This window comes from Atta cephalotes (assembly GCF_000143395.1).
Source record: "Atta cephalotes unplaced genomic scaffold scaffold00084, whole genome shotgun sequence".
Taxonomy (NCBI): Eukaryota; Metazoa; Arthropoda; class Insecta; order Hymenoptera; family Formicidae; genus Atta; species Atta cephalotes.
The window spans coordinates 335,663-352,006 of NW_012130148.1; the positions used below are offsets into that span (position 1 = coordinate 335,663).

Genomic DNA, 16,344 nt, shown 5'->3' on the forward strand with positions numbered 1-16,344 from the left:
ATTTTGAATAAATATTTTACTTACTGTAAATCAATATTTCATTAGTATTATTTAAACAAATATTTAATAAAATTCAGTAATTTTTTTTGTTTTTGATGTATAAATGTTTTCTTTTTTCTTTATTCTTTTCTAAAGAAGATTCTCTCTTTCTCTTTTCCTCCAATTTTCAGTGCGCACATTATAACACATATTAAATAAATATAAATATACATTATTACAATTTTTGCATAAATTTACTGTTAAAAAATCATTAAATTTAATGTAAAATTTATAAACATAAAAAAAATGACATATATTCATATAAAGAAATGAAATAAGGCATAGCTAAAATTTTTATGTTAAACAAAAGAAAATATTAATTCTGTGTGCTAAACTAAAAGACAAACATTTATCAAATAAAAATTGCAACAACTAAATAAAATTAATTGAAAAAATTCATTCCAGATTCTCAATCGTTGGTTGTCCAGAAATTTTCGGATACTTATAGTTAAAATGATCGTATCTACGATAATTGAAGGATCGAAAGAACGAAATAAGAGACACAATTATTATTCGAATATTATTCGAACCATATGGATTTCGGCAGCGGATCGAGTATATCAAGAAAGTAACGGGGATGAGCGAAAATTATGGCGCGTGGAATGCGCGAATGAATTATTAATAGAGAGACCAAAGGCACAGGGATATCATTGGCAAGCAAAGAGCGAATCGATTTATGCGCACAGAACGCGAACGTGCGTAAGAATTTTTCTAAGAAATTTAATCGTGCGTGCAACTCTTAATCCATTTATAGGGCTTTTAAATGTTCGTCAATTCCTCGAGTCTTATCACCTGTGTTATATCATTCACCGAAATCCGTGACATTGAGAAGTCATCAGTTTCGCTCTTTTTCAAATAAAATTTGAAAATAAATATTTCATAATCACATCACTTTTCTACGTTCTTATAACTCAAGCTTAATGCATATCTAATCAGGAGATGTCTCGGCGCTAAGCCAAGCGCAATGATAGAAAAGCACAAGCAATAGAACGATAAATAAGGCGATAAACAGATTTCAACGATGAACAGATTTCAACACGTTAGAAATCATCATGAATATTAAAATATTTCTTGTTTCTGATAGGTTGAAATCTGTTATTCCCTGTACCTTTTCAATTATGTCTCAGACTTTAAGCTGCTGGTTTTATATTTGTCGAGTTTTTTTTTTTTGCAGACCTAAGACTAAAACTTTTTATAGCGGTGCGGAATATTCGATTGTCCAACGACACAACGTATATTCTATATCCAGCGTCGGTTATAGACTACCTTTTTTGTAAATACAGAATATCTCTCTCTCTCTCTCTCTCTCTCTCTCTGTCTGTCTGTCTGTCTGTCTGTCTATGTCTCTCTTTCTGTCGAGACGTGAGTCTGCCGACGTTTGTCGCCATCGAGGATTTCACGAGAAAGGAAGCAAAAGAACGTACGCTCCTTCATGGACAAGGTGCGAGGGGGCGGGAAAGGGAGCGCGACGTTGTGCGAGAGGGGGTGCAGAAAAGGTGCGCGCAGAAAGAACACCGAGGTAGGTATAGGAAGGCGAGCAGGAAACCGCGGGGCACAACCAGGAACGTCGCCCGCGGCTAGCAACCGAAAAGGTAAAACTCTCGGCGAGCGCGAACTGGTTTTCGGGGACATCACGGTTACATATCGTCATTGGCGAAAACAACGACGACATCGATGTCAACGGTGTGGCAGATAATTCGGTGCGGGAGGGAAAAAAGATATATTTTTCCCAAAAATGTATCTTCTGTAAAGGAGATCTAAAGAATGACATTTTGACAAAAATTTCAATTGTACGCTCACGAACGAAATCCAATATATACAATAAAGGGATGAATTTCTTTAGCCCTCGGCAAGATACCATCGGAATCTTTTATGTCTATGTCACAAACATAGACTATTGGAATATATATTATTAATTATAGAAAATATAGAATGTGTGTGTAAAACCTTAAACAATGAGAGTATAAAAATATGTGTAAAGAGAACAATTTTTCCTTGTACGTGCATTAATCTTAACAATCCTCTTTAACTTAGATATCGTAGGATAGGATAAAATACCTACAGTGAGTGCACAAAATATTCGTACAGAGAAAATATTTTTTAAAACTTTATTTTTAAAAAATAAATATTATCCAGCGAGAAATGAGTCATCGAATTGATGTCGAATCGATACACATTCGATAATTTCAATCAAATCATGAATGACATCGATTCGACTCGTTTAATTGACGATCATTTCTTGTTACATAATTAACAATTTATTTATAAAGAATAAAATAGACTGTATGTTTCTTAAAATTATATAATATATATCAAAGTATTGTGTATTAATTATACAAAATATATCATCTAAAAAATAAGCGAAAATTAAAAATTATATTGTTTGAATGCTCAAGAAGAGTATAGACGAGAAATTTAGCTTCTACAATCAGGAATACATGCGAAGCTTGTTTGTTTATGTTAGAACAAAATGTATTCATTGTATAAAATTGCTAATTAATATTTATTTTCTACAAAGAAGATTTTTTTTTAAACAAATTTCTCTGTACAAATATTTTTGCTTTCACTCTGCTGAGATAAGGTAAAATGAACAGCTCGACAAGTAGAGCAACTGAAAGAGAAAAGTGAAAGAATTTGAGAAAATTTTAACTGTTAATCGAAGAAGGTACTCGATAAAAAAATATCAATTATCTTTAAAAAAAGAGATATTTAATTGTAGAGTCATAAGAATATGATATAGCAATGTTATAACAATGAGCTCGTCTAAGGCGAATTGGAAGGCTTGATAAAGTGGATAGATACGTAGTTGATTTATCTAATAAGCAATTCTGTGCAGAAAGATGATAAGTACGTGATAAAGGGCTAGGCATTTAATCGAAAAAAAATTTATATTGTGAAGTTACGAGCTCGCTCAAGGCGAAATGAAGATCTCGACGGATAGAGAGCCGGATAAATCGACAGGCAAGTGATATAGAGGGTGAAAACTAGTACACTTCAATAAGTATTAGCTTATCGGTAATACTATCAACTTAAATGTATATATGTATGTGTGATATATTAAATGTAATGTCACATTATTAAATTGATAATTAATAAATATTATATATCGCCCTTTATTTAAAAAAATATGATCTTTGAATTATCATGAATGAATTAAGTAAATATTACTCTATCAATCATCAAAACTTATAAAGTCTAACTTAGCTTCATAGAAAAATCATTTAAATTAAAAAAAATATATATATATATATAATTAATTATTTAAAATAATAATAATCAAAATTATCACAAAAAGATGGTTTTTGTAAGGGTTATAACGAAATAAAAAAGATATTTAATTATGTTAAGAATATATATTCTTTTTGCTAATATTATTTGCTAATATTAGTCAATAATTTTCTGTTAAGTTGAAAAACAGTTTTTTCCTTTTCTGAAAAATTTAATTGTTTGTATCATTCATTATTTTTGAAGTAAGGGAGTAATTTCATTCATTTGCTACAGAACACAACTCAGTTTTCTAAAAAAATGAGTTTGAATATTTTAATTATTTTGAATTATTTTGAAATTTTGTAATATCAACTTTAAAATGCAATTTTGGTGTAATAAATTATTGATTGCAGAGGGAATAAAAGTATATTTTTTCTTTTTTCTGTGCATGTTTCCGAACTTATAATCTACTTCTGTAAACAAAAATGATAATTTCTGAATTATGTCATGGACTGCGTTCCGTTTCACGCATGATGCGCATGATGTATCTTTCTTTTCATTTTATCTTTCTTTAATATTCGGTAAACAACAAGGACATGCATATCATGCGTGAAACGGAACGCACCTATTGTTATAGTAATTGGTTATAAACTGATCACCAATTTAATTATTATATTTCCAACATAAATTGAATTTCAAAACTGAATAAATAATCGGATAATTCAGAAGCAAAAAAGGCTGACAAAAGGATGACAAAATTTACAAAAATTATTGTCAAACATAAGATTCTGCCTAATAATAAAAAATGTTAATATCGATTCCATCTAACTTCATTAAACATGATGAGGACACGCTTAATGAATTTGTTAGTCAAGTGAACCGTATAAGAGATTTCCGTGATTCCAGATAATCTCGAGATAACTTGCGCGACGTTCACGTGAACATCTTGAAAATAACGATAAGGTGCCATTTAACAAATACAAATAACAGATGACATAATACCGCGACGTAGACCCGACGGGATCTGCGACGGTCGAAGCTGTCAGAATGATCCTCGATTTAACGTCTAATGGCAAGCTAATAGGAAGTCATTCCGAATGATGAGGGATAAGAGGAAAAGTCTGGAGATCCGATAAGTTTAATTTGGCATACGAAGAAACGCAAGTGAGCACCATATGGAACTTCAAAGAAGAGCTACAAATGAATCACGTTTCTCCACTGAATGTTTAAAGAATTGCATTTATTCTGTAGATGAGATAAGAGTGACGCATCCCTGACATGCGAGAGAATATTGGATCCTGTGTGAAAGGAAAAATGACATTTGACATGTTAAGAATATATTCTATTTGTTAATATTATTATTCAATAATTTTCTGTCAAATTAAAAAATAGTTTTTCCTTTTTTCTAAAGAGAAACTTCACAGTTTTGCAGAAGCACTTTAAAAGTTTTGGTAGATAGAGATCTAAAAATGATTTTGTTGGACCATCAAAACATTTTAAAATTGGCTATGTTCAACAGAAAAAATAGCTTTGCAACTGTTATACAATTTTTCATTATGATTTAAGCTTTATTCTTCACTGGATCTAAATATATGTATATCCAGTTACAATTAAGAATTTTACATTGAAAAAAAAATCAGTTACATTAATTAAAATTCTAGTTAAAAATGAATAAATCAGGATTTTCTAGTTGAAAGAATCTTCTAATTCGTTCATTTTTTATTAAATTTTTACAAAAGTTATAAAACTGCTTTTTCTGATCGTAATCGTACTGTAAGATGTTCTGATCGTACTGTAAGATGTTCAAGACACACACAAGATTCAAGTTGTTAAAATGTCAAATTTTTTAAATATTGCTTATCATGCTTGAACGTCTTATATAATTATTTTAATAGTTAATTTTAAGTTCAACAAAATCATTTTCAAATTTATCTATAAGTTTGCAAATATTCCAACAAAATCATTCTTTCCATGTGAATATCTTATTATAGACTAAGAAATATCTTCTAGCGTTCTAAATCACAAATACGTATACGCTATTCAGGTCATAGGAAAGATAAAATGAGACTCCCTAGATTATCGAAAGTAAAAAAGAATCTAGTTTTTAAGCATATTATAGCGGACATATCTCGGAGTCGATAAGACACGTCGACGTGGAAATTTGTCATAAACATTGGACGTGTAATTTTTCTTAAGGAAAAAAGAAACTACAAAATTATCGAGGCGCACGTCGTTCGAATCTAATGTCTCAATTCGCAGAATCGAGAATCGAGTCCATTCAACTCCTGCAGGTATACACTGAGAAAAGTGATGTGGTTGAAAATGGACAAACAAAAGAAAATTTTAGTAAATTTAACTAGAAAATTTTCAGGTTAAATCTATTAAAATTCGAATTGAAATAAACAGGATTCTGATTGATTTAATCAAAATCTTCTAGTTTGTCAATTTTCAATCAAACCATTTTTCTCGATGTATACATTTCGAACCCGAATTTTTCACTTTCTAATTAATTTGTATATAGATTTAACCTCTCTTAACTAGATAATATAATATAAAAATTGTATTTTTCTAAGTACAATTAATCACTGAACTGATGATTTTATGAATGACTTTAAAAGTTACTCACAATAAAACTATCAGTTTAAAAGAGTGACGTCAGCTTAGTGATTAACCATGGCTGCGTTCAATAGAAAAGATAGCTCTGCAACTATAAGATTCTTTTGTACGATTGATTCTTAGTTTCTCACTAAATTTAAACGTATAAACCAATCATTCCAAAAAATCTTACAACAATTACAAAATTGCTTTTTCTACTAAACGCAATCAACAGTTGGAAAAATATAATTTTTACATTATTGTCATATTAAGCTTAACCACAAGCAGAAAATGAAGAATCGAGCCTCGGCTGAAAAGGAGCAGAGAAAGAGAGAGAGAGAAAGAGAAAGACAGAGACAAAGAAGAAAAAACACGCATGCGAGCAAACAACGGCATTGTTTACGCGCGGACGAGAGTTAGGAAGGAATTTTGCGAGAGGATGAATGGGACGGGCGACCATCGGCGTGAACGGGTCTGGCCTTTCGTGTCGGGAAGTAGGTATGCGACTAACGTCGGAGAAAACGTTGACTACCTGAGACCAGATACCGCAGTATTATAGTCCGCATACAAGAGTTACGGGACACGCGCGACTGCCGTCCGAGAGATTGACCGTTGCTCGCTACGTGAATTTATGTTTCTCATCACAACGAGGACGTTGCTCGCCGTAAACACGGGGAACGGCAATTGGACGAATGGGACGAATGACCATTCCACGTCGAATACGCGCCGCGAACGCAGAAGATCGTTGAGAAGAACCGCACGCGAGGAAAACGGCAGACTCATTTTCGAAACGGTCCCGAAGAATCTCGCAAGGTGGAAGCGAATCGCAGCGAGACCTGCGAGACGAACGGAGCGCCCGCGGCGTGGTGCGGTGCGGGAGACGAGCAACAAGGACGAACGTACGCGACGGTTGCGACAGCGAAAGGGAGAGAAGAAGAGACGAGATAGAGAACTGAGAAAGAGGAGAATAGAAAGAAAAAGAAAAGAGGGTGGGAGCGGATACTCACCCAGAGCTCCGTGCCCCAGCTCATGTTTGCTGGGCCGGATAAACCAGCGGGCGCGACGGCGAGTAATTATCCTTCGCGACACTTCACATGTAGCGACGACGTGCGTGTCGCTTATTTCGCTTCACTGTCGTCACGCACCTCGCGGGCCACCGTATCACACTCGCGCGCACCGCGCACCGCGCTCGACGATCGAGGACGCGAAAGCAAGAGAGAGGAAGAAAAAAAAAGAGGAGATCCGCACGAGAAACGCGCGTCAGAGATCACCCGCTACGCGCACGGTCACACGAAACATGTCCAACATGTCGCTCTCATAACCACTGACTGCCCCGTCCATCTACCTTTCCGTCGCTACCGCGGCGCCGCCGGGACTGACCGTCGCGGAAAACCGCCCGTAATTCTGACGTGGCGCACTCTAGCGGTGGCGCGCCGAGCGACTGCGCATGCGTCGAACGAAGCGCGGCGCGAAATTTGAATCGCAAGCGGAACGTTTTCAATTCAACGGCGACACAATATGTGCAGGTGCGAATGACGCAATATTGCGATTAATCAAAAGCGTCATTAACAACGACCGTTATCCGCGCACGATAAATCACGGATTCTTACGTACTTATCACGTTCTCCGATTGTTTTAAGCATGCAAGTTGCTAATTAACTTGGACTTATTTGAGCTAATTATCGAAGCATAATTACGTGCGAACATTGAATTTACGTATCTTAATTCTTGCAAAATCGATCCTGCCAAATTCTGTCAAAGTAAAGAAAGTAAACATTTTTTTTTTTAAATAGGAAACGTGGAATTAAATAATAAATTTATAATAAAATAATAATACATATATGTGGATTCGTATTTGTTGGAAAATTAAGTGAATAAAAGATTGAAATTGTAGACTTATAGTTAATTACGATCGTTTATGCAATCGATTTGCGTCAACTTGTGACGTTTACTTACGTCGTTGCATTCGTCATATCTGGTATATATATATAAATTATTTTAAACCATCGATCTCAATAGCCGCGCGAACAAAATGGCGCTGGATGACTTGAGCGAAGTATCAAAGGTCGTTTACTCGCGAGATAAATAGTTAATTTTTCGTCCCTACGGACTCGATTAGCTCGTTTACATTTTCGCATAGTTTCGTGCTCGCCAACGTATATGGTCCTGGTCGAGACATATCTTATTTTTGGGCGGATTTTTCGTCGGAGGAGACATGAGTACCCATTATGGAGGTTGTACATATTTATTGTCTTGAATTATTCTCCATTCACTATTTTTTTCTTGATCAATTTTCGATGGTATGCATATGCAATCGTATATATTATATATGTTAATTAATCTCTTAGGTCATTGACACTCGCAACCGAATTTTTACAAATAACAGATATAACCTGAGTCAAGTGTCATTTTAATTTATAAATTTTAAGATTTAGAAATTTCTTTTTTTGTATAAGAAGAAATAATTATATTATTGCGTCACTTATATAAATCATATATTGTATAAATTTTTAAGTAATGATATATCGGTAATGGAATAGTAATTATTTCATGAATAAACAGAAAATTAATAAAAAATGTTATAAAATGTTAAAAAATGTTATATTCAAAAATATTATCTTTCAGATCCATTTTATGAACAAAATATTTTTTATTTTTAAAGATAAATTAAAATCTGCACAATTTAGTTTAATAAAAGTTTAATAAAGAAGAAGTCTCCTTTTAGGAAGAATCTAATTGATAAGTTGACAATGATATTTTCTATTTATTCAAGAAATGATTATAATATGTGGAAAAAATATATCTTTATTTTTCTTACTTAAGAAAATAATTATCATATGTATATTTGAGATATACTAATGCTAAAATGTGTTAAATATAGGTGATAGAATTATTTAATAAGTTCAATGAGAGCCTGGGGTCATACATATTTTCAAGATGGATTGGGAGATTCATAGAGGAATATCAAACATCAAGGACACTCTTTGTTATTGTCATGATTTTACTCCTTTTTTTCTTAATTGTGGCAATTTTCGTGATACGCAAATGGAAGAACAAAGAATTTTTACCAGAGGTGAAGGAATTTGTTGGAGTGGGCACTGGAAAGCCAAGGTTCAGGAAGAGAGACAAAGTTCTTTTTTATGGCAGAAAGATGTTGCGCAAAGTAAAGTCCATTGGTGGCCAAGTGCATGCTACTGGACAAGGGAAGAAGAGAAGAGCAGTCATGAGATTTGCTCGTCGATTATTGCAACTTAAAAAGGATACTGTCCCACAACAGCTTAAAGTATATATGGCAATAATTGACTAATAATTATTGATTTCATCTGATATGTGTCTAAACTTACATTATTTAATTTCAAGGTGTTAGAACCACCAGCTGAATATTTGGAAGAAGATTTAGGTCCTGGTGAGAGAGTACCACCAGACGCACTATATATGTTACAAAGTATTAGAGTCTTTGGCCACTTTGAAAAACCTGTTTTCTTGAAGTTATGCAAGTACACAGAGATTATGAATTTACCTGCTGGCAACACATTATTCAAGATCGGGGATCCCGACGAGAATTTATTTATAGTACAGCAGGGTTTAGTTAATGTATATATCACTGGACCTGACGGCTCTCAAATATCATTGAAAGTGGTAAAAACGGGCGAATCAGTTACCAGTCTTCTTAGCTTTACAGATGTACTTACCGGTCATACAAGTACATACAAAACTGTATCAGCAAGAGCTGTAGAAGATTCTGTTGTAGTAAAGTTACCAATGAGCGCATTCCAAGAAGTAATGCAGCTTATCTTTCTTTCAATATTTTTTTTATATTATATAAAGTGAAATTGAGAGATATCTTATATACAATATTGATATTATTTCAGGTATTTCAAGATTATCCTGATGCTTTTGTTCGAGTTATCCAGGTCATTATGGTACGCTTGCAAAGAGTTACCTTTACCGCTTTACATCAATATCTCGGTCTTTCCGCAGAATTAGTCAATCAGGGATCACATAAGAAGAAGCAAAGTCCATTCTCTGGTTCACCGGTACGATCAAGAACCAGAGAGAACTTCGCTTCACAAAATATAGAGAGTGTATCTACATTTCCAGTCAGTACATCAGAAATGTATGATACCAGTGATATTTCTCATCGTGATTCAAGCACTTCTCAACCTGTGCCAATAACCATGAATCGACGGTAAAAAATTTTTTTAATCAAAATGTTATAAATTAACAATATTAATATATTAATTTATATTATTTATAATATTAAATATATCTCTTTAATTCAATATATTAAATAGATTAAACAAATTTCGTTAAAATATTAGGTGTACAACTTTGCTTCCGCCGTTTTATTTCTATAGATGGCTTTAGTAAGTGGTGGTCAAAATAAATAGATCATAGATGTCATACAATAAACTTGGGCATCTGTTAACATAATCCCATAGAAACATTAGTCGATTTGTGTCTGCATCATAAAGTTATTCTCGATTGAAAATGTCAGTTTAGGAGCCAAATTCTCGTCATTTGCGGGAAATTTTAATTTTTTGCTTCAATATGAAGAAATCTGCGGCTGAGGCTCATCGAATGCTCTCAATACTTATGGTGAGGCCGCTATTAGTGAAAGAACGTGTCGTGAGTGGTGTCATGAGTTTCAATGCTCAAGAACGGTGATTTTGACGTCCAAGATCATGCTCTGTATTTGGTGGGATCAACTCGGCGTAGTGTATTATGAACTGTTAAAACCGACTGAAACAATCACAGGCGATCGGTATCAAACGCAATCGTTTGAGTCGAGCATTAAAAGACAAACGGCCACAATACAACGAGAGACATGATAAAGTGATTTTGCAGCATGACAATGCTCGACCCCATGTTGCGAAAGTAGTCAAGACATACTTGGAAACGTTGAAATGGTCCTACCCCACCCGCCGTATTCTCCGGACGTTGCTCCCTCTGACTATCACTTGTTTCGATCAATGGCACACGGCCTGGCTGACCAGCACTTCCGGTCTTATGAAGAAGTAAAAAATTGGATCGATTCGTGGATAGCCTCAAAAGATGACCAGTTTTTTCGACACGGGATTCATACACTACCCGAAATATGGGAGAAAGTAGTGGCCAGCGATGGACAATACTTTGAATCATAAATGTATAACCAGTTTTTTACAATAAAGCCTCGAATTTCGGAAAAAAACGGCGAAAGCAAAGTTGTACACCTAATAACTAACTGGACTAATTCTTTGGGATTATTTCATAGAAAAAGCACTGTCGACTGGAAGAATCAGGGTTCTAATGTACAAGCTAGTCAGAATTCGCCAGAGATGGTACCAGAATGTGACTCTCATTGGGCAACATCACCTCTTATAGCGATGCCTCAGTCCACACATGGATCACATTCGGAAGCCTCTCATTCTTATTCTAGCAAAAAGCGCCAAGTTAATGAAGCAACGCAGCAACAACAACAACAGCTGGATGAAGCACAGCTTGTACAAATAGCCACAGATGCATTCGTTCATGAACTTGGTATAGAGGATGAGGATATGCTTAAAAACAAAGTACAGATCAGAGAAGTGCCGGCTGGTACTTATCTGATGAAAGAAGAATCTCATAAGGTTTGTCATCTTTATCAAATACAAGCTATATATTCCATATAAAAGGAAACGATTTTTTTTATAAAGATATTGTAGAAATATTACCAAAATTTAATTATGACAGGATGTTGCACTTGTATATGTGCTTTCGGGCTCGCTAATAGTAAGCCAACGTGTATCGGAGGGCCGAGATGCGGGCCAGGAAGTGCATATGTTTAGTGCTCATCAAGGCGAAATTGTTGGTGGTTTAGCAGTGTTAACTGGCGAACCATCTTTTTATACAATCAGAGCAAAACATGCCAGCCGTATCGCGTTACTCAGCAAATCGACATTTTTCGCTATCATGCGAGATCAACCTACAGTCGTGTTGCACGTGGCACATACAGTTGTTCGTAGATTAAGTCCTTTCGTAAGACAGGTAAGAATCTGTAATAAAGAAACTCCTATTAAAAGAAAGAATTTTTAATGAATATATTATTGTTTCTTGGACAGGTGGATTTCGCTCTCGATTGGTTGTTCCTTGAAAGCGGACGAGCCGTTTATAGACAAGGGGATGAATCAGACTCGACATTCATTGTGTTAAGCGGACGATTGCGATCAGTAATCACTTACAAAAATGGTAAAAAAGAACCGGTAGCAGAATATGGAAAGGGTGACTTGGTGGGAATCGTAGAAATGGTCACGCAAACTTCGAGATCAACGACGGTCATGGCGGTTCGGGATTCTGAGCTGGCGAAGCTACCGGAAGGTTTATTCAATGTGATCAAACTTAGATATCCAATTGTTGTCACGAGATTAATAAATCTTCTCGGCCATCGCATACTCGGTACTTGGCAGCAAGCACACACGAAAAACAGCAGTGATACTCAGTAAATATATTATTGTATATAATATAATAAATATACGCACTCATTGTTGTTACATATAATTCAATATTTTATGTTTATAATGTTACTAGTATCAATGTTAAATTAAAAAAATATTATAGACGAGCCGCAGCAACGGTTGATGCTAGACCCGCACAAGTAAATTTTTCAACTGTTGCCATAGTGCCGGTGTCGGATGATGTACCACTAACTGCTTTTACTTATGAATTATATCATTCTTTATGTGCTATTGGACCTTGTCTTCGTCTAACATCGGATGTTATAAGAAAGGTATTACATATATAGGAATTCTATATTGCATGCTAATATTATTTATCTTGTTACAAATACCGATTATGTACTTAAGTATAGCATATAATTTAATTTTTTATGTATATATTATTTACATATTTTTTATTTATATATTCGTTTCTCAATAAAAAGAAATAATTAAGTATTAAATCAATTGATTTTCGGAAACAAAAAGATTAGAATCTTATTAATCGTCAATTCTTTTTTTTTATGTGTAGACTTTAGGAACGACCATCATGGAACCTGCAAATGAATATCGATTAACTTCTTGGCTTGCACAGCAGGAAGATCAACATAGAATATCTTTATATCAATGTGATTCAAGTTATACTTTATGGACTCAGCGATGCGTGAGACAAGCTGATTGTATTCTTATCGTGGGTCTTGGCGATCGAGCGCCATCGATTGGTCGGACGGAACGTGAGATAGAACGGCTGGTAATGCGAACGCAGAAGGAACTAGTACTATTACATAAGGAACAGAACGGTCAACGACCCACGAACACTGTTCAATGGTTGAACATGAGATCATGGGTATCCAGCCATCATCACATCCAGTGTCCAAAACGGATGTTCACCAGAAGATCGCAGTATAGAATTGTAAGTAATAGTTATTGAAATAGGAAATCTAGCCTGTTCTCTACGAATCTCCTACAATCTGTTTTATTTTATTTATGCTATTAGTAAAAAAATTAATTTATAAAATTTATTTATTAATTAAAAAATTTATTTATTAACGAAAGAAAAAAATAAATATTCTAATCCAAGATTCATTACATTGCAGAACGAATTATATTCCAAAGTGCTCATGTCTGAGCCAAACGTACACAGCGACTTCAGTAGACTAGCGCGGTGGCTGACTGGCACCTCGGTTGGTCTTGTTTTAGGTGGAGGTGGTGCAAGAGGCGCTGCTCACGTGGGCATGCTGAAAGCTATCATTGAAGCAGGTATACCTATAGATATGGTTGGTGGTGTCAGCATCGGCGCCTTCATGGGTGCTCTGTGGTGTATGGAAAAGAACATCACTACTACTACACAAAAAGCTAGAGAGTGGTCCAAGGTAAGATAAAATAGATTTCTATTGTCGATTCCTATTGTCGTACTCTGGATTCTTTTATTATTATTAGATTTCTAGAGTATAATATAAATCTGTGTAAATCTATTCAAATTATAATTTTTTTTTTTTTTCAACTATCTGCATACTCAAATATATAGATTTATTTCTTCTTTACTTTAATAACTTAGAGAGCCTTACGAGAGCCTTATTGAATATGAATCGAAAAATGTTTGTATACAAAAATACTACATTTATTTTCCGATAGACAATGACTCAATGGTGGCGGCAGATTATGGATTTGACTTATCCGATGACATCGATGTTCTCTGGTAAAGATTTTAACAAAACGATACAGCAGACTTTCGGCGACACGTATATAGAGGACTTGTGGCTCCCATATTTCACTATAACCACAGACATCACGGACTCCTGTATGCGCACGCATAGACACGGTCTGTACAAATCTAGTGCCTTAAATTTTCTTCTAAATATTAACAGTTAAAGCTTCTAATTTGATTTAATTTTCATACATTCGTTCATTGGTGTTTGATTCATTGGTGTTTTTTTCATTTATGATTTTTCATATATGATTTTTAAATATAAAATTGTATAAGAAATAAAAATTGTTATAGTAAACTTTTTTGACGTCTCAAAGATTCTGCAAGTGGATAATGCAGCCAATGTAACTAGAAGCTTTGATATGTTATTAAAAAATAATAATAATATATCTATAAGAGTGAATCAAAAAACAAATACGTAAGAGATGTGTTTCATTCTATAGAATATCTAAAATTATTTCGGCAATCGATTTTGGATGTATGAAAAATAGAAACATATGAGCATCATTCTTTCTTGATTCACATAGCTTTGTCATGGCATGTAAACTTATTTTTAGATGTGCACATTAGCATGATAGTAGAAGCTTTTAACGAGCGGGAGTGAGCTTTCCGGATAACTATTGTTGACGTACTCTCCGTTTAATGCCATTTTTAAAGAAAAACCCGAATGAGACATATTTTTATTTTCACTCAAATATATAAAAATCGTAAATTAATGTGCATATACTTCCTGTATGCTTTTAATATTAAAATTACAATATGGGAAAAATATCTCAATTATTGAGAGCTTCAAAAATTACTATTTAAAAATTTGTAAATAAAAATAAAGTACAATATGCCACTAATTGTTCTTAAATAGAAAAAAGATTAAATATTCAATATGAATAAACTGAATGTGAAAACCGAAGAATCTAAAGATTCCGTAATATTATTATTATTAACATTGTTTTATATCAATAAAGTTCGATCAAAATTTTTGCCGAAACTAAACCGAAACATTCGATATGCCAATTTCCACCGAAATCGAAATCAAAATTAAAAAATAGGAATCCTATAAAGCCCATTTGTATAGACATGTTCATTATATCATATATTTTTTTATTCATAAATATCATAATTTATTGTAACAATAATTAAATTCTGGTTGAAATCGAAAATCAAAATTTCGGTTGTGTCAATTTTAGCCAAAGAATATAAGTACTTCTTCATAAATATCATAATTTAATTATTGAAACAATAATTATACATATTAAAATTAATATTTATGAAGAAGAGCTATAGGTTTTAGTCAAAAGTGACACGTAATGAATTTTCAATTTCAGTAAAAGTTTCGGTCGAACTCTAATCATCAATATATTGTTGCAGTTTCAATCAATTTTGATTAATATGATATTTCTTATTATATATACGTAAATTCATATACAGAAAGAAAATTTAATTAATTACAGTTAGTACTAAGAATACAGGAAGTATCTTGGATAATGTAAACCGGTAAATGTAGGATATTAAAGAGAATGATTCTTTAGGATCGCTGTGGCGGTACATTCGGGCCTCGATGTCATTGTCTGGTTATATGCCACCCATGTGTGACCCTGTTGATGGCCATCTCCTGCTCGACGGCGGGTACGTCAATAACCTTCCAGGTAATTCTAATCGCACTGATGAACGGTAATCTTTCTCTCATGGTGCAGAACTTAAAGCAAAACACCAATTATTGATGTCAAGATAATATGAAATTTATTTAGGAGACACCACTAGAAATTTACACTTTTTATCTTATATAACAAAATCTGTGTTAATAATTTTACAAATGCGTATAAATTATATAATTTGGCAATTTATCGTGAAAACAGTATTTATCGTGAAAATGATCGTATATTGATCGTATATTTATTTTACGACAAAATATTAACTCTTCTTTGAACTTTAATTAATTGGTTATCTAATTTTAATTGGATTCTATATTATTTCATATTTACCTTGGCACGATGTTGAAGATTTATTTATAAATGTTACTGAAATACAATAAAAGTATGAAATTACAAAAAACATCAAGCTCACTCCCGTTGATAAAAGATGCAATTATCAAATTCTGAATAGTTAAGTCCGCTCAGGTTTACTATGGAGATATATTCGCGGCAGTATGACTATCGCGGGGGTCTTTCCTCCAGTTTGCGATCCCCTTGATGGGCATCTTTTGGTCGACGGGTGTTATGTTAATAATGTGCCAGGTATTCGTCTTTTCTATCATTTATGTTTAATCCTGATTATAAGCTCTCAATGGTCCTTGATACTTTCAATCATGTACAGTCAGTATTTTTTTCTTAGAAAAATATAGCATAA

The 16,344-nt window shown here is 33.8% G+C and overlaps 2 protein-coding genes across 2 annotated transcripts in view; one reads left to right on the top strand and one right to left on the bottom strand.

Moving 5' to 3' along the window:
• The window catches only part of LOC105624673 (formin-binding protein 1-like), a 39,868-nt gene extending 32,996 nt beyond the window's left edge, over window positions 1-6,872 (bottom strand). Inside the window, exon 1 of the mRNA XM_012206029.1 lies at window positions 6,849-6,872. Coding sequence (XP_012061419.1) covers window positions 6,849-6,872 — 24 coding nt within the window. The remainder of the gene's footprint in view (window positions 1-6,848) is intronic.
• A 1,001-nt stretch (window positions 6,873-7,873) lies between these two features.
• Window positions 7,874-16,344, top strand: part of LOC105624674 (neuropathy target esterase sws) — a 10,383-nt gene continuing 1,912 nt past the window's right edge. The window contains exons 1-13 of the mRNA XM_012206030.1: window positions 7,874-7,897; window positions 8,723-9,124; window positions 9,202-9,621; window positions 9,714-10,030; window positions 11,096-11,450; window positions 11,554-11,847; window positions 11,922-12,298; window positions 12,418-12,586; window positions 12,826-13,206; window positions 13,391-13,666; window positions 13,929-14,115; window positions 15,528-15,644; window positions 16,116-16,232. Of these exons, the coding sequence (XP_012061420.1) occupies window positions 7,874-7,897; window positions 8,723-9,124; window positions 9,202-9,621; window positions 9,714-10,030; window positions 11,096-11,450; window positions 11,554-11,847; window positions 11,922-12,298; window positions 12,418-12,586; window positions 12,826-13,206; window positions 13,391-13,666; window positions 13,929-14,115; window positions 15,528-15,644; window positions 16,116-16,232 (3,436 nt within the window). The remainder of the gene's footprint in view (window positions 7,898-8,722; window positions 9,125-9,201; window positions 9,622-9,713; window positions 10,031-11,095; window positions 11,451-11,553; window positions 11,848-11,921; window positions 12,299-12,417; window positions 12,587-12,825; window positions 13,207-13,390; window positions 13,667-13,928; window positions 14,116-15,527; window positions 15,645-16,115; window positions 16,233-16,344) is intronic.